This window comes from Aspergillus saccharolyticus, assembly GCF_003184585.1.
Source record: "Aspergillus saccharolyticus JOP 1030-1 unplaced genomic scaffold BP01scaffold_15, whole genome shotgun sequence".
NCBI lineage: Eukaryota > Fungi > Ascomycota > Eurotiomycetes > Eurotiales > Aspergillaceae > Aspergillus > Aspergillus saccharolyticus.
In genome coordinates this window covers 576,366-602,238 of record NW_020290625.1, presented here as the reverse complement: position 1 = coordinate 602,238, position 25,873 = coordinate 576,366, and the positions used below count along the sequence as shown (strand labels likewise).

The 25,873-nt window shown below is 50.4% G+C and overlaps 6 protein-coding genes across 6 annotated transcripts; 2 read left to right on the top strand and 4 right to left on the bottom strand.

The window, feature by feature from the left end:
- Positions 1–1,251: 1,251 nt before the first annotated feature.
- BP01DRAFT_382836 (uncharacterized protein) lies at positions 1,252–3,574 on the top strand (the record flags this gene model as incomplete). Its single annotated transcript, XM_025577392.1, has 7 exons — positions 1,252–2,095; positions 2,154–2,255; positions 2,306–2,358; positions 2,417–2,546; positions 2,599–2,674; positions 2,726–2,879; positions 2,927–3,574. 7 exons carry the CDS (start codon positions 1,252–1,254, stop codon positions 3,572–3,574), a joined length of 2,007 nt encoding a protein of 668 aa, XP_025431382.1.
- Positions 3,575–4,354: 780 nt separating this feature from the next.
- On the bottom strand, positions 4,355–5,966 carry BP01DRAFT_356910 (H(+)-transporting V1 sector ATPase subunit E). The gene is made up of 4 exons (XM_025575068.1): positions 5,872–5,966; positions 5,545–5,723; positions 4,926–5,437; positions 4,355–4,849 (listed from the first exon to the last, which is right to left on the bottom strand). The coding sequence occupies exons 2-4, from the start codon at positions 5,575–5,577 to the stop codon at positions 4,699–4,701; spliced, it is 696 nt and encodes a 231-aa protein (XP_025431381.1). The 5' UTR covers positions 5,578–5,723; positions 5,872–5,966; the 3' UTR covers positions 4,355–4,698.
- A 194-nt stretch (positions 5,967–6,160) lies between these two features.
- BP01DRAFT_319458 (DUF803 domain protein) lies at positions 6,161–8,475 on the top strand. Its single transcript, XM_025572670.1, has 4 exons — positions 6,161–6,340; positions 6,401–6,538; positions 6,600–6,692; positions 6,750–8,475. Exons 1-4 carry the CDS (start codon positions 6,281–6,283, stop codon positions 8,292–8,294), a joined length of 1,836 nt encoding a protein of 611 aa, XP_025431380.1. The 5' UTR covers positions 6,161–6,280; the 3' UTR covers positions 8,295–8,475.
- A 1,558-nt stretch (positions 8,476–10,033) lies between these two features.
- On the bottom strand, positions 10,034–11,473 carry BP01DRAFT_50913 (MADS-box domain-containing protein). Its single transcript, XM_025579914.1, has 3 exons — positions 11,008–11,473; positions 10,671–10,805; positions 10,034–10,610 (listed from the first exon to the last, which is right to left on the bottom strand). Exons 1-3 carry the CDS (start codon positions 11,254–11,256, stop codon positions 10,332–10,334), a joined length of 663 nt encoding a protein of 220 aa, XP_025431379.1. The 5' UTR covers positions 11,257–11,473; the 3' UTR covers positions 10,034–10,331.
- A 4,304-nt stretch (positions 11,474–15,777) lies between these two features.
- gfsA (glycosyltransferase family 31 protein) lies at positions 15,778–17,349 on the bottom strand (the record flags this gene model as incomplete). The annotated part of the gene is made up of 1 exon (XM_025576382.1): positions 15,778–17,349. The coding sequence occupies one exon, from the start codon at positions 17,347–17,349 to the stop codon at positions 15,778–15,780; it is 1,572 nt and encodes a 523-aa protein (XP_025431378.1).
- Positions 17,350–23,288: 5,939 nt separating this feature from the next.
- BP01DRAFT_340877 (putative Rab geranylgeranyl transferase escort protein) lies at positions 23,289–25,261 on the bottom strand (the record flags this gene model as incomplete). Its single annotated transcript, XM_025573421.1, has 4 exons — positions 23,289–23,746; positions 23,931–24,947; positions 25,008–25,126; positions 25,188–25,261. 4 exons carry the CDS (start codon positions 25,259–25,261, stop codon positions 23,412–23,414), a joined length of 1,545 nt encoding a protein of 514 aa, XP_025431377.1. The 3' UTR covers positions 23,289–23,411.
- Positions 25,262–25,873: the final 612 nt, after the last annotated feature.

Sequence of the window (25,873 nt, the reverse complement as noted above, 5' to 3'; positions counted from 1 at the left end):
GGAAAGAATGAGATGTACTTCCTACTTCGTACTGTCATTCATAATCAACCTGCAGACTGTTTATCCGGTCGTACACTCTCTCGCAGGCGCCTACACCTTCCTTCTGTAACATAGCAGACCTAAGTTACTAACCAAGTCTGCCTAGTCGAGAGGTAACTACAGTACACCTCTCCTTCGACAAGTCCCGTGAGACTTCAACGCCGTCTGGAGCTGACAACGGAGACGGGGAGTCTGGTTGGTGTCCTGCGGGAGGGAAGGAATATGACACCAACTGGATAGATCGGCCACGAACCCGTGTGGAGACGAAAGTTGTAGGCTATGCAGTTCGGGCCCAGCAGTATAATCGGCATGGCGTAACTAGCCCTGAGATCTGCATGGCTTCCCAGCCCCTGGGCCACATCCGAGGACGATCAGACAAGAAGGATTCTAAGCTAGGAATATGAAGTGTACTCCGTACCAATAGTTCACCTGTTATTTTACCTCGTTGAAAAAATTGTGAATTGAGACTTGACCACTTCTTCCCAGATCTTCTTTAGCCCCATCATCAAAAGCGCATGCTGACTAGCAGGCTCTGCTGGGGTCGGAAAGAACAAAGAGATGCTAAAGGCTTTTGGAAGAGGGGATATCACGATATGCGCTGGATAACCACTGTGATTGGTGGAATGTTGACGTGTGAAAGAAATCCGTATTCTCTACGGAGTAGTGTTGCCTGACTGCCTGTAGGATCTTTCAGAAAAAGTAAAAGGGCAAAAATTGAAGAAAGTAATAAAGCCCGTAATAATCTTTTGCCCTGGGAAATTGGGAACATCGGAAGGAATCTTTCCCCCACATCATTTATCTGGATATTGTGCCACTGCAGCCCCTACAACGGTCGCGGTGTATGGGGAAAGCTGACGCATCGTCCCAATATGAGCGACACCAGCAAAATAAATTAAACAGTTGAAGATGGGGGGGTCCAGCAAACGATGGGGCGGTGCCTGTAAGCAAATCCGGTTTTGGCGAAGATGTGTTGGAGCCGGTAACTAAGAAAATACAGCTTGGGGGGGGGTTCATTATTTTCTCTTCTTGGTTGCCAAAACATCCATAAACTTAATGAGCACTCCGTACTTCCCTATTATCATGTGACTTCGCGAATGGCAGGACGCGCCCGACGTGTTCCCGTAGGATGCGGAGATCTAAACTGGACAAAGCATGCATGTGCGGGCCCATTCTTGACAGTGTCTCAGTGCCCTTCAGATCAGCCTGCCCAGCATGCGACGCATCAACGATTACTTCCAACGTCCGTCATTTGCTGCGACGACTGAAAGTTATCAGGATGCTCGACAAGAGCCTCCGGCCAAAGAACCTAGTCCCGTTCCTCCACAATCTTCTCCCCTCACGGAAGTATCGTCATCCTTCTTCTCCAGAAACGACTCCTCATCTCCAGTGAGAACAAAGCAGGAACCACCTGGTTCACCGACACCTTCTATCGAAGATGAGGTCAAGCATGGGACTCAAGATGAGGACTTCTCACCACCCAAGATTCCATTGCCTGGCTCGAGCTTCAATTCTTCGCAGCGTATTGTCAAAGACGGTAAAGAGGTCGTGATGGGCTCTGACGGAGAAGACACCGACTCCATAGGCTCATTAGAGTCTCCGGCAGACCTATTCATGAAATTTGCAAACACCAATCACTCTCCACTTGCTTCAGAACTTGCGCGATCTGACCGTACAACATCGGCGAAGACCTCTATGCTCACCCGTCTAGAAAAGCCTGCTCCAACGTACAAGAATACCCTTGACTCTCTTGTCATAGCTGCGGTTGATGATCAGGAGACTGAGGCAGGTATCGCAAAATTGAGGGAGTCCTTCGACAAAGCGGCTAAGGAACCCGTCCATCGGAAGGGACAGCTACACGAAGGCATTCTAACATCAGCGTTGGGCGACGGCGAGGATGAGATGGACATGCAACGCCTACTCCATGCACTACGGAGAACAGATGCGTTCGACCCAGCTAAGGCCTGGCACTTCTTTGAGTTCAAGGAAGAGTTACCTCCGACCCTCGAGTTTCCAGCAGAGTGTATCAAGCCCACATCGTACCTGAGATCGTTAAAAGGTATGTGTTTCTCTAATCACCTTAGTGACCCTACAACGTCAATGCTCACCTTTAGCAGCGAACCACTCGAGAGAGCGGGCGTTCCATTCGGGTATTGTGGATTTTGCCCTGTCGAGGTCATTCTTGCCGGACAAGGTGATCTCATGGATTTTTCATTCCAGTGAGTGCTTTCGCGGCCTCGAAGCTTGTCGCAGTGCTAATCGTCTCCAGTACCCATGGAGCCACAGGACAATATCAGACATGCTTACTGCCGGGCTATCAAGGTGAAGACGTCCATACATGCTGTCATCCTTACCTTGTCAACTGACTGCTCGATGGCAGAATACCAATGCCCAACATATCAAAGCGCTCATCAGGCCAGATGACTTTCGCATGCTTTTTGAAAGGCTGGGAGCGGTTCCAAATGCGCTGGCTGTTAATGAACCGATCCTTCCAGATGTGGATCCCAAGGGTGAGGCCAAGAAACATGAATGTGGACTTCGATGGATGTTAAGCCATGACAGATTATCCACAAGCTATTTCTCAACACCAAAGCTTGGTCTTGTCTGTTCTAGATCTGATCTGTGGCGCGGCTGATTTGTAGGTTCTCATGAGCATGTTTCTCCACAAGGAATGCTAATTGATCCATAGATTCGCCGACGACACCCGAGAATACTTGCTCAACGTACTTTTCCGACTGACCCTCGATGTGACCCTCACAAACGTTGCCACTATCAGCTCGTCGATTGAGAGAGCTATAATTACCGTCCTCGAGAGCGCTTCGGAGGAGACAGTGGACGACCTGGTAAGCTCGGAACCGAGTAGGGAACCTTGCACCGCTGACATTGTTAGATGCATCGTATCTGCACAACTACACTCAGCACTTTCAAAGACGCTTCATTTCATAGCCGCCTTCTCAAGCACATATTGCCAGAAGCCGATTGGATTGCGACACTTCGTTGTCGATTAGCCGTGTCTTTCCTCATCGACAACCCATCGCCCCTGCGTGAGCCACTGGACCAGCTGCTCAGCTTGACACGAATCACAGACATTCTCAAACGAGATATATTCGATATCAAAAAGTACAAGGGGAAAGATAAGCCCGAGTATGATTATGGGGAGCTTCTGGCCATCACCTCACTTCTCAGCATCGCTATTGATTCAGGGCGGTGTCAAGCAGAGTTCGCGGACAGAGAAGCGGAAAAGGCGTTCAATGCTCGGGTTGATGTGGTTGCTGACCGTCTCAAAAAGATCTTCACCTCAATCGAGGACGCTGGTGCATCCCATCTCAAGCGCACACTGGCCAAGGAGGCTCTCGAGACCCTGCACTACCGTATAGTCTACAGCGTAAGGACAAAGCCACGTCCGAAGAAGTCGATCTACGGCACCATTGAAGCCCGCGACTATGACCGCAAGGCCTTCAAAGGTTTCTACCCTCAAATCAAAGCAAGCGCTGGTACGGAGATACCAATTCGACAACACGAGGTTCCTCCACGATGAAGGAAATAATATATCGTCCTCTTTCTTTGGTGATCATGAAGGTTGCATTCAGTGGATTAATGAAGTTTCGCGCGCAGATTCCGGAGAAGTCTTCTCATGCAGTTTCCCGATAACATGTCCAAGTCGTCAAACACTAGCTCATGTCATCCGGAGTGGCTACAGAACCCTGCTGCGGCTTGATTGACTCTGTTTCAACCCGGAATGTCAATGAGGTACGGTGCAGCATCACACAGTGCATTAACCCAGAGGCTACCACTCAGAGCATGTCCACAAACGCTGAGCCATTACCCTGACTTAGGACTCCAGTATACATAAATACTTCGGCGCTCTCTTGACGAGTTAGATCAGCTTCTTGCGCTGTTGCATGGCTCCTACTCCCGCTGTACGCACCTCGGCATCTGTGGTTGCATGAGGGCATCCTCAGCAGGAACATTCACAGCGGTTCCGTCGCCCCTGCAGCAGTGGGATCCTGGTATGGCTTCAAGCTAGGCCATGGCGCAGCCGAGATCAGGTATCAGCATTTGCGGGGGATTCTCTAAACCTCCTGGAGCCATCAATATCAGGTTATAAGCGTTGGTCACTTGTTCTGAGCCCACCGCTCTACCTTTTCTTCGTGAGATTTAAATCTCCAGGAAATGAATATCGGTATGGTCGCGACCTAGGTGATGATCTTAATGGACTAGGCGCTTCGAATGATAGAATGTGGTCAAAGCACATCACACCAGAATCCATTGCTCGTTCCTTGATGTATATACATACAGTCGACCTGGAATCATTCTTAAATTTAGATGTTTGCAAGAAGAATCAACTTTCAACTCTCCTTTAGCGCCTATGAGTGCCTTTATCGGAGTACGAGGCATTATCGCAGTTATCACACCAGTTCTATAGCACCTAGAGAGCACAAGAGACGGGGGGAAGCGTAAATCATCATTCGGCTCGAATTGAACTCCAGACAGACACGAAAAACAAAAAGACGAAGAGTGAGGGCCTGTATACAGAGCTAGAACGATCTTCAGCGAAGGAGCAGAAATAGATACAAGGGGTGTTGTGGTGCGCAATGGGGGCGAAATACAGTAAGATCAGTTGTTTCTAATGCGGGTTTCCAATTGAAAAGCTCCAACACCCTAATCATAGAACCTACGGTTAATGTTCTTTCCGAAGAGTGTCTCTCGAACGGCGGGAAGGGCGTCAATTTCCAGGAGGCGCAGTCGCTCCTCGAAGGTGTTGCTGATCTCGATCTTGCCCTGGCCGCCAACGATCACGACACCACCAGCACTATTTATCGTATCAGATATTAGTCAAAGAATTACTCCCCTCAAACGTAGCATAGGAGGAATGAGGGGACACTCACGATCCTTCCGGCAAAGTCTCCTCCTCATCCAGTTCGACAGTGACCTCCTTGCCGACCTTCTCCTGGAACTCTTTCTCCGCCTCCCCGATCGACTTCTTGACGGTCTCAAAGTCCTGCTTGCGCGACCGCACGGCAACCTTCTCTTCGTTCAAGGCGTACAGACCCTCGAGGATCAGGCCCTTCAGCACAGTCTGGTACTTGTCGGCGTCCTTGGCGGCGATGCCGGAGATCTGCTCGCGGGCCTGCTGGAACAGCTCGTCGAGGAGCTCCTGGCGAGCGGAGAGAACGCGCAGCCGGGTGCGGTTGGCGAGGGTGGAGCGGGTGATCTGTTGGGACATGGCGGCCTGCTTGAACTTCTTCTCGTACTGGGTGTCGATGGCGGCGGTCTCCTGGCGGACCAGCTTCGACTTCTCGATGGCGAACTCCTCGTCGGCCTTCAATTGGATCTCACGGGCCTTCTCCACCGCTTCCTGGCGGATGAAGGCCGTCATCTTGCGGAGCTCGCCCGCGACCTGTTTTGGAGGTGACGGGGGTGTCAGTCTGAGGGGGAGAAGAAAGTGGTGCCCGAGATGCCTCCGTGGCGGAGAGGAGGGGGAGCAACGAGGATGGGGCTGCGTACCTGGTCATCGGAAAGAGCGTGACTTTGCGACATTGCGACGGTGTATTTGTTGTAAAGTTCTCGCTAGACTGAGGGAAAGAAGTAGAGGCCGGAGAATGGGTGGGATAGGATATCGGAAGGTAGGTAGGTAGGTATGTTGAGGGCCGTTCGAGCTTCCCGATGCGGAGGAGAGTGTGCTTCTGGGTGGAGCATTAGTTAACAGAGAGAGACCAACGTCAGCCGGATTGTCATTGATAGCAACTCCCGCCGAGACAACAAGTAAACCCCCCAACAACAATATCTCGAGTAGGGTCAGGATGAACTACCACGCAGCAGGAAAAGACTCACCTGGTCGTCGTAGAGTATCGAAATGTATTTTCCCTAGTAAACGGATCGGGAAGAGGGGCAGGGAAGGGGGAATGGAGGGAGACAATTTAGCAGAGGGAAACGTTGCACTTGGCGGAACCTGCTGATCGGATCGCAGCTTGGCGGCTCTCTTCTGAACTACGCTACGCAGTACTCGCAGTACTGCTCTACTTTCTCTCTCCGCCTCAAGTTACTCTCCCCTACTCCCCTTCTTCAAAACAACAACCCTTCGCTCCTTGCTCTTCACCTTGATAAGAACCTAAATTTCTCGTCTGTCCTTACCCCCCCCCCCGTTCTTCTCCGTCAGACAATGGAGTCTGGACTGCTAGCTTGTCCCTACCCCGTCTGATGTGTGTGCCTGGTCTCTCGTTCCCCGCTCAGCATCCAATGCATGTGGACATTCTTCGCAATGGGCAAACTCGGTGACCTGTCACCTCAGGGTAGCGTCGCGGTCAGTCACTGAGCGGATTCCCGCGGTCGGCTATCAAGCTAATTCCCATTGCGCTGCTAGGTCGGAGTCATTGTCGGGTTGATCTCGACCAGTCTCCAGGCGATCGGACTGACCCTCCAACGCAAGTCGCACATTCTCGAGGACGAAAAACATCCGTACGATTTACGCCGACCACCCTACAAACGTCGAAGATGGCAGGTGCGCAGTGTATATACTCGTTCCAGATGCCTTACAGTCGGCTAACAATGCGCTCCTCTAGCTGGGTATGCTCATGTTCGTTGTTGCGAACATTGTTGGCAGTACGATTCAGATCACAACCCTTCCGCTGCCCGTACTCTCCACACTTCAAGCAGTCAGTCTCCTGCCCTAGAATCATACTGGTTGAGCTTCACTAATACTCGCACCGTAGTCCGGCCTCGTTTTCAATACCGTCTTCGCCACTCTGATCCTCGGTGAAGCGTTTACAAGATACTCCCTGGTGGGCACACTTCTGGTCTGCATCGGTGCATTGCTCATCGCGTTATTTGGTGCCGTGGGAGAGCCGGCGCATACGCTTGATCAACTCCTGGAGCTCTTGCAGCGTCGAAACTTTGTACTCTGGATGGCAGGTACTGCTCTGATGGTGCTGGCTATCTATGCAGGCTCCCGGCTGCTCGAATTTCTTACATCACCATCTCGGTCCAAGCATACGGGGCCGCGTGCTTCCTACAGGGCACTGCAAGTGTCCCCGGGGCGTGTTCGTCTCATACGCGGACTATCCTTTGGCATGATCAGCGGGATCCTCTCCGCACACACTCTTTTGCTTGCGAAGTCGGCTGTCGAGCTGTTGGTTCGCACGGTTGTGGATCGCGTCAATCAGTTCAACCGCTGGCAATCATGGGTCATCTTGCTGGCAATGATAGTGCTTGCTCTATCTCAGCTCTTTTACTTGCATCGAGGGTTGAAACTGTGCAGTACCAGCATCCTGTATCCCTTTGTCTTCTGCATTTATAACATTATTGCTATCATAGATGGTTTGGTCTATTTCGAACAAATGTCCCAGCTGGCAGGCTTCCATGCTGGACTAATCGCGCTGGGAACTATTGTCCTCCTGAGTGGAGTGCTCTGTCTCTCGTGGCGTCTAGAAGATATTGACAGCCACGCCGCTGTGGCCGTGGGCGGGCCAACGCAGACCGGGCTGGGTCCAGGGATGGCTGTTCTTGAGGAGCTTCCGCAATCACCCATTGGCTTGGGACTGGACGGCGAAGAAGGATCGGAGCGGGAGCCACTGTTACAGACAGCTCATCTGCCTCGCCGCACCCCGCACCAAAGGGCTCCCAGCCTTCCTCTGTTACACGCACCATTGAACCATCGGGATTCGACGCCGGACGTGGATCCTGCTTCCATCTGGGCCGAGCTCGATGATTCGGACAACGAATACGCGGCATTTGCCTTACGGCCGGGTCAAGACAAACGCGCCTCGGCTGGCCCATTTTCATCACGACCGCGAATTCGGAGTGGCACAACCATCCTGCGAGACAGTCTGCTCCGTGGACCACGGCGCTCCAGCACCAATCCTGTGGGTCAGCCGCAAACCTGGAATCAGCGCAGAAAATCCTACTCAATTTACAACCGCCAGAAACGAAGGCGAACATCCGCTCCCGCCTCCGAAAATGGCCAGCTTCTCCTTCATCAGCAGGGGGCTGGTGCTCGGACGTCTGGATACGGCACGCACGAGGAACGAAGCGACAGCCTCGTCTCTCCCGACCACCGTCGCCATAACTCCTCCCGCCAATCCCCCGGTGCATTCACTGAAGGTGGAAATGAGGGCGGTGTCATCCTCGCAGGTCCGAGGAGAGCTCTGCGCCAGGCGTGGTCAAGCTTACAGACCCTCACCCATTGGACGTCCAGCCGGGCCCAGCGGTCTGACCATGAACCAGACCTCGAGGCTCACCCGGATAACCCTCTCGGATAGTGGTCTTTCTTTTCGCCTTCTTACTCTCCTTTGATAGAACTCCACTGGCCAGGACAGCACCCATATATGCCTTGATCAGTAGACCAGCCGAGCCTTATCACTTAATGTACAACAATCCATACATTCTATACCTACCATATCAGACCTAGCTTATCAGAGTATACCGCCAATACACATCTTGAACCACAACACTTTCGCTCTGGGTGTGAGCAAGTTGAATGCATCCTGCACCCATTACTCATACTTAGTCTCGTAGACCAACCCAGCCAAGGCCATCATAATCGTTTGGGAACCGCAACAATCTTCCTGTCTCAGCTATATCTACAGAATCCGCAAAACGCAATCCCCCTAACCACCACATCCTCACATCTACCCTCATTAACGATTAACAAATTCCTTCACAGCACAAGCAGTAAACACCCACGCATCGACCCAAGCCCCAAAAAAGAAATGAATGCTCTACAGTAACGCCACTCTAATCATCCTGACTGACTTGAAGCTCTATTCCTTCCTTCCTTTCAGGGAGTGAACCCCAGCGTCGGACCTCCTCAGCACCTAATACCAAAACCCCGCCCTATTGCCCACAACACCACCACCAACGGGCCAGCACAATGACTGCATTCCCTGATTGGAAACGGAGGAGGCAACAAGTTCCCCTCAACTCACCTCACATACGTGAACCCATCCCGGGGGAGACCAACACACAAGCACATATCACCAATCAGGAATCTATAGCTGTTGCGTATACTGCCGTAACTATAATACGAGAGAGGGAGAAAGAAAGGGAGAGAGTGAGAGGCGCCAGTAGAAACGTCTAGTTCACGATGCCGTTTTGTCAATGATGTTATTCCGATTAGCGTAACAGTAACCTTGAAGATCAAATACACAGTATATACTAGAGAAGAAATAACCCTTCATCAGTCCTCTTCACCTTCTCATAGCTTGTATCGTGTCCAGTGTGTGGGTGTTGCGGCGGGTGGCCACAGTTTCCGGGGACCCTGATATCATATCAGCAGCACCACCATCTGACATCATAGGAGAGACCTGGGCACGGGAACTGCACGACACTACGGAGCAGTTGCCAAAACATGCAGCTGCCAGTGCCCCTTGTTTTCATTCCCAGTTCCATGTGACAGGAAAGGTGACCGCGACCCTACGCAGTACCATACGCTACTCATCACAATACTCGACAATCTTAGCCAACTCATCACGATACTGAAAAATATCAAGGAGTGATCATACATGGCATTGGCCTCCAGAAAGAGGAAGCAAAGAAAGTAGGAACGAGAATTGAGTCACTGCACGGTGGAAAGGGTGAAGAGGAAATGACAATTTATGATAAGGACACATATAGGCGCGCATACACACATTTCACAGTCAGAGTAACAAGTAAACCACTTCGCCCGCAAAAGAAAAGAAGTTCAACAAGACAAAGAGAAAAGAAAGGGAAGAAAGCACCAGAAACACCGCCACTTCCCAGCATGTATCTAGGAAAGACATTAGTAAAATGAATGGAAAACAGGAAAGAAATCAATTGGTTGCCTGGGAGCCCTCCCAGATCTCGAATGCATCCTTCATGATTTGATCATCCATTCTGGCCTTTGGTTTGTTTTCTGTTTCTCGATTGGGGGATTTTTTTTCTGGTTTATAGGCTGATTGGTATTTATGGTGAAACAGGGCAAATATAGCAGACGCTATCTTGCCAATGCTGAAATCAGCGCGGCTCGAATTGCATGCAGCACCAACGGGCTCGACGATATACAGAGTATGGAAGAAGACATTGGAATCATCCCTTCTCTTCAGTTTCTGGATTGATTTCTGGCATACAGTGTAGACCGGAATTTTTCACCTTTTTCTTTTGTCTTGATTTGGATTTCGGAAGTGTGCCAAATGGGTGGGAACAAATCATCTGGGTATCAATAAAGGCCGTGGAGGAGCAAGAGTTGCGCGAGCTGGAGATTGACGAAGATGCGAACAGCCTGCCTAGACTCCTCAGGTTCCTTAGAGCGCGCGGCAGGAAGGACTCAAAGACACAGCTTATGCGGTGGGCTGGTGCTGAGGGGGCATCCGATTGCCTACAGGCATGCCGGGATATTGTTGTCCTGCTTGCTGCTGCTGCTGGAGATTCTGATAGTAGGCCATCTGCTGCTGCTGCTCGTTCGTCATGTAACCAGGGTGCATGCCTGCCGGACGGGGCATGTTCTGCTGCTGGGGGTTGACGTTGGCGTGACTGACGTCCTCGGGCGTCTCAGCAGGCACCTCGGGGGCATCAACGCCGTTCTCATTGGCGGTCGGATCGGGGGCGTTGAGACAGGCCTGTCGCGGAGAGATGTGAGTCAATCGTTTGGGGTGAAACATTGCCAACGCCACACTCACCTGAATCAGATTCTTGCCCTCGGGCTTGGTCACCAGTGGTTGGAGCTTCGGGGTGGTGAAAGTATACACGAGACCCGTCTCAGACACGACAAGAAGCAATACTTGAGTACCAGTAAGGACGGAGAGTTCATACGCCTGTTTTGCGACCGCGATGTTGCGTCAGTACCAGCCACGCGAAAGGTTGACAATGAATTTCACGCGAGCATCACGAATTGGTGCGAGAGATGGTGTATCAAGGCAGCGACACGAAACAATGAAATGCGAATGCACCGCCTTTGCAGACGATTGAAGGCCCAAGAAAAGACGTTGAAGGGACTGAGACGCGCAAAGCACGTACCTTCTTCATGATACCCGCCTTCCGCTTGGAGAAGGTGATGTGGCGACGCGACTTATCCTGGATAAACTTGATCTCGATCTTTCTGCGCTCGCGACCAGGCTTGTCATCATCGTCATCGTCGTCGTCGGCAGCGCTCATGCGAGAGCGTTTGGTGCCGCGGTTGTCAGCGGCGCCGTTACCGGCGGCCTGCTGCAGGTCGTCCTGAGTAGGAGAAGGGTTCTCTTCACCGACGGCGGTGATGTCGGCCATGGCGGGAATTAGGAGGAGGTGAAGACGTGGGAAAGAAGGGGCTCAAAGAAATCCCTTAAGCAGAGTAGAGTGAGGAAAGAAGATACTGGGGGACGTGAAGACAAATGCCCAAAGAGGAATGATGCTTTTGAGGGGGAGGGAGAATGACCAAATCGAGTAACGCGTTTGCTTCGCAGGGTTTGGGTTCAGGACGAGAAGGAAAGAGAAACTGGGGGGGGGGTGGAATTGGATTGAGAAAGGTCAAAGAAGGCAAGGTGCCGGTTGGGACAGGCAGGCGGTCAGTCACGTGGATGAATGGCTCGGTATTGTATCCCGTACATAACCCCCGGGAACCGGATTCGTACCGCTGATGGATGCATTCTTTTTGCTTGCCGTTGGGGGGAGGGAGGGGAGCTTCTATCCCTTTTTGCACCAACACTGTGAATGTGTACAGTACATCTGACTGAGTGCTTGCTATGCTTCTACCAACCTACCACTCACTTTCCTGTACCTCCGTCCAAGTCATTCACTATCGCTCATGTCTCTCCTCACGTAATCATCCTCAACCACCACCACATCCCAAACTCAACTCCAATCTTTCAGTCACAATACGGGCGATGTCCAGACCCGACGGTGGGGACAACTGGTCCTTGGCCCGAGTGTCTATTGGCGCAGCCGCAGTAAGGCATTGGGGGAATCAATTGTAGAGGCCAACTCACATTCCCCACTCGGTTTTAGTACTGTATCGTCTTGTCAGCTCCATCCTCCAGAAAGGGGATCGAGTGTGCATCGCTAATGGGGGAAGGACATTGTATGGAGTCCTGAAGATGCAGTAGAGCGACTACCTACTAGAGCTAGTCAGAGAACTTTGAACACGTTAAGCTTCATCAACTCTACATGTGCCATCCTCTAAAGTGCGTTCCATTTGGCCAGGTTGAGTGACATGACATCCTCGCCCGCGTACGGTAATCCACCGTACAGATGGGTGGGTGGTTCGCCCCCCCAAACCAAACAGACGCAGAGACCAGGCAGTGACCTGCAGACGCCTTTTCGAGCTACCTGCTGACCATGTAGCACATCGTAACTGCCAATTACTCATTCATCTTGCCTGTCACCCAAGGAAGAAGAGAAAATCAGCCAGCCAGCCAGCTGCCATCTCGGTGAAACTTCTGAGAATTGAGTGAATGAAGTGCACTTAGTCCATTTACTAACTAGATCACTATCCGCTAGGTTCATATTCTACTGAACTAACTGACTACCGCCTGTCCCCGGGGTTGTTGTGCCCGCGCATGCACGCAACCCCATAGACACAGCACCCTATCACCCTGAAGGTCATTGACACATCCAAGCACCTTTTTATGGTATAACATGAACCACACCAGCTATGCTCTGTCTTTGACGTTTGCTCTGCACTATGCAGTTCAATATTGATCTAAGAATAGCTCACCATGAGACGCAGCCTGAGGCCCTACTATCAGCAATAATTGCCCCAATTATTTCCCACCCAGCACCAATAATATACTACCTCCTCATCTGCCCAATAGTTCTTCTCGAACATACATACATAGTAGGCACATCTGTCCTACCATGATTCGCATTTACATCCCTTGAAATCGCACCCAGCCAAGCATTCCAGAGACCGAGTGACTTGTACACGGCGTTTCGAATGAGCCTAGAGCTGAGAGATACACAGTACTCGGTAGTTAGTCTGTCCACTTCCTTAGCAAGATACTCGACCAGCTTTCGTTCTCGTGCAAGATTCGCCTAAAGAAACCGCAGGGAACCAACCCCTCTCGTAGGGCTGGACCAGACATCTACTACGTTTAAGTAGCATATGGACTATACCTGTTCTGTATGTACGCAAGAGATCCTTTCCCGGCGGAAATCCGACCCGGATGATACTGTCAACTCGGCGAACTAGTTACCTGGAGGACTGTATGTACAAGTACAGTGTGTTCAAGTATTCGTCACAACCATACATCACAGCGCAATTACCCTTTACTGATGACGCAGGCTCACCTCCAGTGATCACGAGGTGATTTATCTCAGTCTAGTAAACGAATAAGACATACACCAGAATCAGAATGCAACACACCCATCACAATGACTAACAATAATAATAAGTCAGCAAGCAAGCATCACCCTTTTCTCCTCTAAACAACAATAAAGCATCTAATCCCACTGAATACTCGCACTCAGAACCCACAAATTTCACAAACAATCAACAAATCTAACAGGGTTACATCCTAGAAGCCCTTCCCCCTCAAACCCCCCCCCCTTCCCTTCGAAACTTACTTCCAACCCCAACCCCACAGCACATAGCCCCCTCAGCTACAGCCTATGATAGGATCCCAGGATAAGCTTCCAGGCGGTACAAAAGCATAAGACTCAACGCATTATCCGATGCAACCAAGCGTATCCCAGCCGTGAGCGAGACCAAAAAAAAAATCAAAAACTGGCCGGTCCGGGGACCGACGACACATACCAGACCGACAAAACAAGAATCGCGCACTGTAACTTGCACGGTAAACAAGAATAACAGCGAGTAACAGATTCCATGAGAGCTGGATAAAGCGTGCTCTACCATGCCGGTATTCAGGTGATCATGATCCTCCATACTTTTCCTGGTTATCGGATTCGATGTGTGTGGCATACCCGCTGAAGGGATATTGCACGCATCAGAGAGGAAAAGAATGGCGTCTAAACACCGATGCAAATAGTCTCGTCTGGATACAATATGCAATTGGATAAGTGAATATCTATAGCCTGAGTATACCGGGTACTAGAGCTGACAGGGCTAGCTTGATTGAAATGCTAATATGCTTTCGACCTCTTAACTCAGACCTACGGCGTATATATCAGTTTGTACTATACATATTTATCATCAACAAGCGTAGTATATACTACTACCTCCATCTTCCAAATCGCACCGCCATCGACTCTATCACCCTATTTCCACACCCTCCATTAGAGCCCCACTAGACTTTATGTCCTGTAAACATCATGTAAAAACCCCCTCACGTTGTCCCACCTCGCCAATGAAACCTACAAACCCCGCAGGTAAACAAGATGACAAAACAGCGGTAGCAGTATTAGTAGCAGCCTCACTCAAGACTCTCACAGAGCTCGGAACGACACAGTCACTGCTAGTCTTTTACCGAGAAACACAAAATGATAGACTGGGGCAGAGTGTACTATGCTTGAATACTATGTAGTTCACATCCGGATCATTCGGTTTGAGGTTCGAGTCCAGATACTCCCCGCGCCTACTGGTTAGCTTTCCTCTTGCCAGATAGGAAGGGCTCCCCAGAGAAATCAAGTCTCGATGTGTGATGTCAAATAGACAGTGAAAGGGGTGGGGGGAGATGGAGAGATTCTGTCGACGTCTAGCATAGGGGACTCATTCACATGGGAGAAGTGGCTTAGTCGTATAGATGACTCTCTGTGATTCTTGAAATTGATGGTCAATATAACGACCGTGACAGCATTTACTTCATGCTATATTTATATAGCATGAGAAAACGAGTGACATCAATGACTTGAAATGGGCAACCTAAACGTACACGTGACTAAACATCATCGATTTACTGTGGCTGTAAAGTACCAGTTGTAGAGTATCAACAGCAGTCACTGACCATACTGGAATGTTGTCTACATAGAATCGTCTAGCTGTCGACTGCGGATTCCGGCGACTGCCTGGGCGTGGTCGATTCGAGGCGCGTACTAAGTAGCACATAACAACTAAAATGCTACCGTAGACGAACAACTCAACATGAGACGACGGTTCATACACATACACATCCCATCAATAACATACTTGCATACAACTTCTCTATAATCTCTATACCAGTAAAACCAGACAAGACTTGACTCGTAACATTGGCCAAGACGGCACACACCACACACATATAGCGCTAATTTCCGGCAATAAGGCAAAAAGCGAATAACCGCGACTCCGTGGTGAGGAGAGACGGGGCGAAGTAGCAAAGGTTCTATTTCTACAAGTGGTTTGCGTCAGAAAGGATGAAGCCTCGAGACATCAAGACAAGAAAGAAGAAAAAAAAAAACAAGAGAGTGTAGTGAGTGTTTGGGTTGACGCCTCGATCGAACCACCAGTATGGCGAAATTTCGATCGTGCGATGACCCCGGATATTCTCATCCGCTGAAAACTACCAAATCCCATCCCTTCCATTGAACGCGCCCATTTCATGACTCCGCCGATCACAACTCCGAGTATGGAAAAAATGAACAATCAAGTGTGGAGCAGGAAATGTCGATGATGGTCAGAGCTCCAGAGACGGAGTTAATAAACCCATTCCCTTTCCTGATACCTCCGTTCTTGTTTTCAGCTAGATCGTCGTTGACATTCAAAGTAGCTTGGCAGAGGTTGTTGAGTGTTACAGCAGCAGCAAGATGATTGGACAAGCAGCAGCAAAATAATAAATAAGGGGTGGAAAAAATGTGCAAGAAGAGAAGCTTTCAAGATCCCAAGGGCCAGCCTCAGCATCGTTCAGATAATTTTTGGTAGTCCGCTTTTGAGGCTTAGTGCTGCCTGCGAACAGCAAAATCCTTAATGCCTGCACCGCCACCGCCCTTGGGACCAAGCCAGACGATCTCGATCACGCTGTGACCCTCGTCTTCCTCACGCACATACCACTGGTGAACATTGTCGCCCACAATGTAAGCTTCGCGCAGCAACCACCGATCCTTAGTGACACCGTCCTGGTCTCTCCAGCGGAGAGGACCCAGGCGGGCTTCATAACCGCGTGGATCCTCCTCCCAGGTCTTCTCGGCATGGTCAAAGTTAATGGCATCATCGGGCGTGTTCTCGTCGTAGGTGTACTTGACAAGAGAATATCCGTTGGTGAAAACCCAGAAAGTGCGGGTGGACCGTCCGGTAGCGTTGTTGACTATCTCCTCCTGGTCGAAGACCCAGCGGCGAAGAACCGAGCGGCGACCCGCAGCAGCAGCCACAGTGGTCATCTTGACCACGTCCTTGGTGTACCAACTGTTCCAGTGGTGAAGAGACTCGATCTTACGACCAGACTCGTACACACCATCGACTTCACCCTTCATATCCATCTGATACAAAGAGGGCCAGAGAGTAAGGGGAGTGTCTCCATAGCGCTGAATGCATTGGCCAAGCTTCTGATCACCGGGCTGCTCACCCCAGGACTGGCACTCATCGTATTTGTCAACCAGAACATCCAGTAAGGGCTTCGAGACGAAAACACCGGCACCACCGAAAGCGATGTGACCGAAAGTATCCACTTGCCAGCTAGCCTCAGACAGAGCACCAATGTAGTGCTTCTTGCTCACATCAAAGAGCTTCAATTCCTCAGCGATCGTGGAGAGGGACAGGAAGAAGGTATCGTCGTCAATGAAGCTGACCCACTGGGTTTGAGGGCGCTTGGTTTTGATGTGCTCCGCAAAAGCCTGGACAAGACCGAAGTACCGCGCAGTAAAATCAAGAGGGGACTGAATCAGAGTCAGATCCAGACCGCGGTTGCGAAAATAAGTCTCCTGCTTGGGAATGTCGTCATCGGAATCAGGAACGAGAACGATCAACCCGACCTTGGTGTTGCCATAGGAGTAGAGAAGGGATGGCAGCAGGCGATCGAGACGGTCGGCAGTTGTGGCGAGACCAAATAAGAGCTTGTCAGTCTCGTCCACATCGTGGTCAGCGGCAACGTTCACATCGATGATTGGAGGGCACGGCAGGGACGATTCCTTGTTATCGGGCGACACGATCATACCACGTTCCATAACAGTCATGGGAGGGAGAACGGGAACCTCAATGCTCTCCAGCGAGCTGAACTCAGCCTTGGGGCTCACATGGTGAGGACGAAAATAGGCCCGAGTGTAGTTCTTGCGTGGAAGCCATTCAGCCATGGGCAGAGGAGGCTGGATATTGGGGTCAACATCGCAGGACTTCGTCGAAGGCGAGGTGGGCTGTAGTTGGATTTGCGGCGAAGTCGCTCCAGCGACGTGATCGGCCGGCTGCTTGAACCGCAAGAAGGCCGCCCGATCGAAGCGCTCAACGCACCAGAAGAAAAAAGCGATTGAGAAAAGGGCAATCAGCGGAACCGCTGTTTTCATGCGAAACACCGGCATTTTCGGGGTCTTTGTTCCGTATTCCTTGAACATGAAACAGGCGGCAGAGGTTTTGAATATTATACTTTATTTCGTAATATGGGACGGGCTCTCTAAGGGCTCGTCGTCGTCAGCGATTTCGAGTCTCGTCAACAATAGTTGTTGAAAGAAACTGAATTCGGGCGGTAAGTTGGTGGTGCAACGAGGGGAATTGGCGAATCAATGACCAGCGTGTTCTCTACTACCAGAGAGACTATCAACGAAAGGCTGGAGGCGTCGAGACCTGCGACACGGTCACAGAAGAGGTGATTTGAGCCAGAGTAAAAGGTAAATTTGAATCGGCTAGTCGCAGAGGCGAAGTTGTTGAGACGAGAATGCGAAGTGGCCAAAAGGGTAAATCGGGCCGACGGGAAAACGAGTCCTCCACAACTGGACAAACGCGCTCAGAAGCAGGAGGATGAGGGTAAGAAGTGAAGAGGTAGAGGGGAGGGGAGGGGAGGTGAGAGGAAGTTGGTGGTTGTCGAGGGTGCGAGACGGAGGAGGGAAAAGGAGAAGAGGAAGAGAAGAGGGGCGTCTGGGAAAGAAAAGAGCGAGTCTTGAAAAAGGACAGGAGAGAGAGAGTGAAGAAGCGCAGCAGCAACAGCAACGAGAAAGAGAGAGAGAGACAGGCAACTTTTCGGATTAGTTCTAGTCTCTCCGTAGTTTGGATCCCAAGTGGGAATGCCGAAGACTGAGACTGGACCACGGGCTGCGTTTCGATGGGGCCAAAGCTTCCACTCAGTCCTCTGTTCACTTTTCTTTTCTGTTCTTTTTCTTTTTTTCCTTTTCTTTTTTTCCTGCTCCCCCTACTGAGTTAAATTAATGCGCATTTAATCAATAAGCTTGCTCTTTCGTCGCTGGAAATTGCCGTTGCCCTATTTTTTTTTCCCTGCTAATTGTACCAATGAGCTATGAGGATCCGAGGGTCTCGTTTCCATCCGAGAATCTCTTCCAACTATCGTATCCTTCTTGGTTGCACCGCAGATAGAGAGAGAATAGGGAGAGAGACAGACAGATAGACATGCAGACAGACATACAAGAAACTGTGAGGGGCAGATGGAGACCACCATCGTTCTTCTTTGGCACCTTCCCGCAATGGTGTAATCTATACCCGTCCGTTTCTATCAATACTCCGCTCGTAAGAATCAACATCTGTGTCGCTCCTTTAACGGTTCTCCCTCTAGTTCCGCATGGTCAAATACTCTATCAACCGACTGCCTCTGGCGCAGATCTTGTCTCAAAGGCAAAACTTGGCGATTGTATTGATGAACTTGATGGATCCTTTTGTACTGCTTGCTCCCCACTCCTCTTCGGAGTGGCTGGCGGTGGTATTTTTCGATTACGATCTCTCCGGACCCTGACTATCTTTGCGCCTGGTTTCGGGACGCATTTGCTCCGGAGTATGCCATGTCCATCATGATGGAAGCATTAATGAAACAAAATGATACATAACTCCTGCCATGGATGGCATATTTTGACACTGTCAATGCACTTCTCCAGGCCTTGATCCTCCCGAGACCCTCAATGCATCTTTAGTTATATAACTACAGACAAGCATGGTTACCGATAGCCAGAGCTTCCTTTAGCAAGTTCGCACCGGTCAACCACCGGAGAAAGCCGATTTGAACGAGCAGCTCCAGACCACCTGTCCTTTTGAGGCCCTCTCGTGCCTCTTGGTTATGTTCAATCGATGTCGTCGTGAAGGCCCACTATGACACGAGAGAGTGATGGTGCTCGCAATCAACCCTATATTATACACATACTATTGTATATGTACAGTGACAGATGTAGTACAGGTGCAGACAGAGAGACATCGCACTCGAGGTCGAGATCCCGCATCGATTACGTAGTGGTCAACGTGCACACCCTGGGCAATCTCAGTCAGTTGACCGCCGCTGCTGCCTTGATCTATCCCAAACCCGCCCTCCCGTGTTACAGAACAGCAACGGTAAGTATCAGAAGATGGGTGACAGCTGGTCTTTTTTTTTGGGGGGGAAGGGGGGGTGGCGGACAAGAAGGACTTCGATCTTCGGCTCCTACTGTTGCTTCGCTTCATCCCAGAAGGGTTTAAGCTGCGATGTGCCTCTCGGGAATGTTCCAGTGGTGAGTTCATCAGGTGCAGCCACTGCCGTATCTACACAGTGCTGCGTTCTATTCTTATCGTTATCGAACTCGACTCAAGGTTCAAACAATGCATCGATGAGCCGGTGGCTGCAGGGTCAAGATTTGCTTCTCTTGGGGGATTCTACCCGCTGCAGACACCGCGGAGATGTTTCGACTCTCCGCAAAATTTATGGGGAAAAGCAAAGGCATTTGCTTTGAAAATTGCAAAAACAAAACACAAAAAAAGCAAAAAGAAAATCGCATGCGTAATACCAGCAAGCGTCAGAGACATGCATGCATGTTGGAAGCCAACTCCAGTAGCAAAGCAAGAAGACGACCAATATGCCCGTGTTTGGTGCAACTGAAGCCGTGCAGTGCAGTTGGAGGAAAGACGCCCTTTGGATCTGCGCACACTTTCCCGCCGAGGGGGCCAGCCACTCAGGGGCGACTCTTTAGGGGATGGGGGCGCTCAGTAGCCCCACGGGCCGCGTGTCCCATTAGGTTGATCGTTTTTGGTCCTGTTGATTGCGAATTACTCGAGTGAGTACGGAGTATGTGTGCAAATGCCCAATGGTAGAAAGCTGAAACTAGTCTCATTGCCCCGTCAGCACATTTTGCGCCGATTCATTTATTTCCGGGCCTCAGCAAGCCAGTCAGATACACTCAGCACTACAAAGTACTCTGTCCTAGACACTACCACCATCATTCCATGGTGCCCGATATTGCGTAGGGGCAGGAGGATCATTCAATATGTCCTCTTCATCTAAACTATACGCACACACTCTCAGTGTGTGTCTTGAAGCCGCGCACTGTACTTAAGAAGAACCAGTCCAAGGAACTCTCAATAAGTGGACTGCCCAGCTCTACAGTGTGAAGGTTCTATGTATAGCAGATCTACATACCATGGCTGTCTCTCCGGCCACATAATGAGCGCCCACCTGTGCCCCGGTTCGTCGCCAGGCTGCGCACACAGTGGCAAACCCTTGAGCCTCACAGGGTACCCAGTCTGTATGGGCTGACAGGACTCGCCTCCGAGATTCTGCCCTGTACTCCGGAGTACTGTACCTGGGTGGCAGTTGTGGCACTGCGGTTGCGGTGGATCGCGATCAGCAAGTCAAACCATGAAACCGGAGGATTCAGAGCCCAATAATCTACAGCAGACTCGACCGCTCCGTTGTCCGGACGCGTGTACGCCCGCGACCTGCCACTTGGTGTTGCGTCGATGACATCCGCAAGCCCGCCGTTGATGATTCTTCATTGATGGAACTTCTCTTGTTGTGCATATGATAATGAGGGGGGTGCCGGGGGGGGGGGTTTCAAGTCACTGGGCGCATAGCATAGCCGGCTAATGTTGGGGTGCACGCACGTTTAGTCATCCGAAGTTCTAAGACGATTATCATCAACTTTTTGCAGGATTGGAATCCTGACTTGACCAGTTGGGGGAAATTAAAAGAAGAGTATTTGAGCTAGAAGAAGAAGATCGACAAGACCAGTTCCCCCTTTCGCAATGCCTTGGGCGGGTGGCTATTCTCGCCAGAAAGGTCAATGCCGGGTAATTTAAGCTTGAACGCCGGTCTTGGCAGCTGTCAGGGACCCTTGAGAATTGAAGATACAGCTGAGATCATCTTGTGCTGGTCTGTCCAGGTGTATTGTACTTCGTACGACCCTACACTTGCAGACAAGCAGAGCAGACAGGGCTTCTATTACATTTCTTGCTACCTAGATTTGCATCCAACAATCGATATCAAGTAGAATCCTGTAAGTTACGCAGATTCAAGGAGGAGAGAAAGATAACTTTCGCCCCGTCCGATCTTCACTCTAAACATGACCGTTCAGTTCCCACCCGTCTATCAATCCTCAAGAAAGGCACAAGTGTCCCCACTCCAGAGAAAAAACCCCATCGCTCAATCTGGAAGGATGAGCGCTTGTGTTTTTCTCCCTCCTTTCCAGGTTCCATTATCTCAACCGCTTTTCCCACAACCAGACAAACAGACTGGATCCTCCGGGGGTTGCCAAGAGAGCAAGACGGCACAAATCGCACCATGACTTCAAAAGTGCCATTGATTCGAGGTTGGCTGAGCCTTTCCCTTCAGGGTCCATAACGGCTCCTTTTTCCCGCTCCCTTAAAGGGTCCGCTTCCCGGATCAATTGCCATCTGCGAGAACCGGGTTCGCCAGTTTGATCGACACAATGCTGTTCTATTTTCCTGCTTGCTTGCTGGACTTCATGGTTCGTCATTGATAGAGTAGTCAGGACTAGTAAGTTAACCCTGAAGGGTCGCTTGCCGCATGGTAACAGTACTCCGGGCCCGGCCCTCCTACGAGCAAAGGGAGAGAGGTCCTGGCTGGCTTGCTCGTGAAGTGTGTAGATCGAGAGGGTTTCGCTTATGGAGTACTCCGTAAGCGGCTTAGTACGTAGCCGATCTGCTGGATTATTTTGCTATTCAACGAGGAAAAGGTATATCGCAATCAGTTGTTGGGTGTTGTGCATCGTGCATAATAGTTACATCCCTCTCTTTAAAACCAGCAAAAAGGTCTTCGTACCACCTTGGCAGATCAAATTCATTAGTAGATACATGGGAACTGACTAACTAGCAGTCAGTCCGATCCTTAAGTTCAACACGGACATCAACATGGTCAAGCAACATATGCAGCTGCCCGGTAGGATGCACCCCTCCCATCCTACTTTGAAATCTACTTAGCCCATAGATCAATACGTTCAAAGACCTATGTACTTCGGGCTTTGAACTGAACCTCAATCTAACTGCATCTCTAAGTAAAAGATATCGAAAGACTCAGCCCCCTACCTCCCCTTTAAAAAAGGCACCACATCATTATCATCAACATTTCGAATTATGCCTACTGATAAATACCAAATAGAGGAATATAAGAATCAACCAACAGCTACACTCATTCCAGCTCCAACCCCATATCGATCCTCGAACCATCTCAGCACCCACCCCGATATTCCATAGAAACTACCTACGTATAATCCTATATACTTAGTACTCCGAACCACCTTGGCCCAGAACCTAGCAAACCAGTCAGCACACCCCTTTCCCTCTTCTCCCCCTTCTTAAACTCATATCAAAGCGGAGCGGAACCACCGAGCACGTTCCTCGAAAATCTCGTGTCTGTAAATGACTGTGTAGCCAGTAGCCACAGTGGACATAAGTTCGTCGCTGCGAAAAGAGTGGAACACTATTCAACGATCGCGTGTTTCAAAATGTCATCGAACTTTGTCTTTTGGGAGGGGGGCAGCCGCAAAGCCACTATCGAAAGGGGATGGGAGAGGGGAATGGATGGATGGATGGATACCGTAGAGCGGGGACTGAAGTTCGTGGTGTGCCGGCCCACTCGTTCTCCTTTTCTGCTCTTCTCCCCAAATCGGCTTTGGCAAGTTGACGTGTTTTTGTGCTTCGGAGGGAAAGGGAGGGGAAGGGAAGAGAAGAGAAAATGGTTTCTTCAAGTTGAGAGATGGGTATGTGCCTTGTTCGTGGGAAGAGGGATACTAAGGTCAAGACGGCAAGGAGGCTCTTCGATGAGTCTTACTTGCTTCGTGGTCTCACTTTCACAACGATGATGATCAGGTACGGTTACCTATCTAAAGCTCTGTGCACTGTATGTACTCTACATGTGCCATGTACACATTGCTAGCGAAGTAATGGTCATGGATGTGCCACCGAGCTTGGTATATGGCACAAGCTTTCACTAGCTGGGCCTGTCAGTGTTAGACTGCATATGACATCTGCGGGATAGACGACACGGAGTCTTCCAAGGTGGTACATGGCTACGGAACAAAGCGGGAGAAATGTCTGTGTCACTTCAGGATCAACCTTCAGTTGATTTGTACCTGGTGGAAAACGGCATTCAGGCGTTCTATCATCATTGATGTATTCGTCAATCGTCAGTGTCGTATTACATGGTGTATTTACAGCTATATCATTCCTCATAAGCTCCCTCACGGTCTTCGAATGTCATGAATTCGTGATCGTTGGCCTCGTCGCCCATGATAGTCTGCCAAGCATTCTTGACCGTGTCGATCAAAACATCATCAAAAGCCAAGTCAAGGCTTGGAGGCGGAAGCCGGATGATGCGCTCAGGAGAGGAGACTGGCTGAGCAGAGATACTCTCGGCTCGACCCAGCTGGGTGTAACGCAGTGACCAGAGAACCTTTACATCAGAACCAGCGGCTGATTGAAGAAGCTGCTGTACTGCAGTATCGATCAAGGCCTGCCCGTCCGATCCAGGTCTGCTGACACTACCATAGAGGACACCTGACAAAACGTGTCAGCGAGATGTGTAGAACAATCATGCAGCAAATGAAAATAAGGTGATGTGCTCTTTATCAGTCTTCGTGAAGTTTACATCAAAAGTGATCAGGCAATGTAGATAAGTTTTGAAGATAAGTCATCATAAGAGCAGAGGGAGGGCAGAGTAGGAAGACGTTTGATAACTTACATTGACCTGTTGGACACTCGCCTGTCTCGCTAGAGTGAACCAGAATGTAGACTGGAGGCGAATCATCGGGCTCCCCAAGAGAAGCGCCTGGGAAGGTGACAACAGCCCCCACAGGCACCGGTCCACCCTCTGCTGTGGCAGGAAAGAGGCTCTCAAGGGCAGATGAAACGACCGTGATAGACCGTGCCACTTTGTCACAATCGCAAGACAGACGAGTTTCTGTAGGAAAATCCCAATTAGAGCCAACGACAAATTTGGTCTTGATTGACTCTCCATTGGTCAGCGACAACTGAATCCGAGAGTCATCACTGATGGCGTGCTCCACGGGATAATCCAATGCCTCAATTCCAGTGTTCAAAACGTAAACACCGCCGCCAACAGCAAGGGCACGGCATCCGACCTGAGCGATTTCGGAGCCACCACCCCATTTGACTGCAAGACTTCCGAAGCCAGAGCCATATACTCCCAGCGAGGCCAGATGCCGCTTGATGCGGGCAACGGCATAGTGTGCCGATGTTTGTTGTGGAGAGGCTTGCGATAGACAGAGGGATAGCAACGGCGCATGCAGCTCTTCCGGCACTTTGAACTTGGATGTAAGGTACTCGGTCAAGGATGCATCGCCGACGTCCTCTTCCAGCGACGAGCCTGCTCCACCAGCTTCGTCAACACCTGGTTGGGATGGACCAATATGACGAATGAACCTCATCAAAGTCCGTTTGGACTTGACGCTGATCATGTCATCTGCAAAGATGTCCTCACGACTGCCAGGGACACGATATAACCAATTGTCATTGCCGTCCCCGTGTCTGTGAATCCACCAGCTACCGACAGCTTGAAACTCCAGCTGCCGGTGAACCTTGGACGATACCAACGTCGGTAGCAACTGGGAGCGGGCGTAGATAAGCTGCGGAGAAAGGGAGAGCGTGTATGCTCGAGAAGCGGACAGTTGTGTGCCGGTTTCCGAGGATCCATCCCCTAGGCGTATGCTAGCATCTTCGAAGGGGTGGTCGCCAGTCTCTTCACTTATCCACACCCGTCAGACAGTGCTCAGAAGTAACTAGAGAACGACGGACATACCACTGTTGACTCTGTTGGCCCACTCTTCGGCTTCCTGAAGGCTGAATGCAGCTTCGGAGCCCCCATAGTATGGGTTTCTATCAACATGCAGGACGTTCTTGCCCGACCGAGACAGGGCCCTGTCAAGCACCCAACAGTCAGCGATGTAGTTGACAAGTTCCCTCATTGAACAGAACTCACAGTGCTAGGAGAGACTGGGCCAGCCCAGTGCCAGAGATTATTACATCCCAAGGCGTATCTGCTAGTGATTCCATTGCGATGATGACTTGACAGCGTACAAAGCTAGAATGAGGGACTTAGTGCTGTATGATTGTTTGATGAGCAAATCCAGCTGCTGTCACGTTGGATGACAAGCTGTGGAACACCTTGGAAGCAGGAATATCCAGCCCATGGGTGGTGCAACCCAGAACATTAGTCTCGAGAACGAAAAGGTTTTTTCAAGAAAAAGAAATCCAAGGACGCGTGAAGAAATACATGACCCGCAATTGGTGGATCACGTGAGAAGCATCACCGGACCCGCTATTGTCAGCGAGCTGTCCTCGCTGATACTCTATTGGCAGCATACGAGAGTATTTAGAAGTCGATATTGGCACCTAGAAGCCAGCCCACCCGATTGTACAGGAGGTATCCAGTCAGCGTCTCTTCGAGCACCTCATCAACATGCTGAAGCTTAGATCAACGGTCGTGAAGAGCCTATGTCTTACTTTCAGAAGGGAACATGGTGCTACGGAACAAGCAAAGCATGCCTAGAAATAGTATCTCAAGCTTTGGGCTTACTTGTGATGTTCTCTATGAGCCTAGTAACTCTTTCTTTTTCATCTTCAGTGTTAGTCAAGAGATCAAAAAGGTGCTATGCATGGATTGGC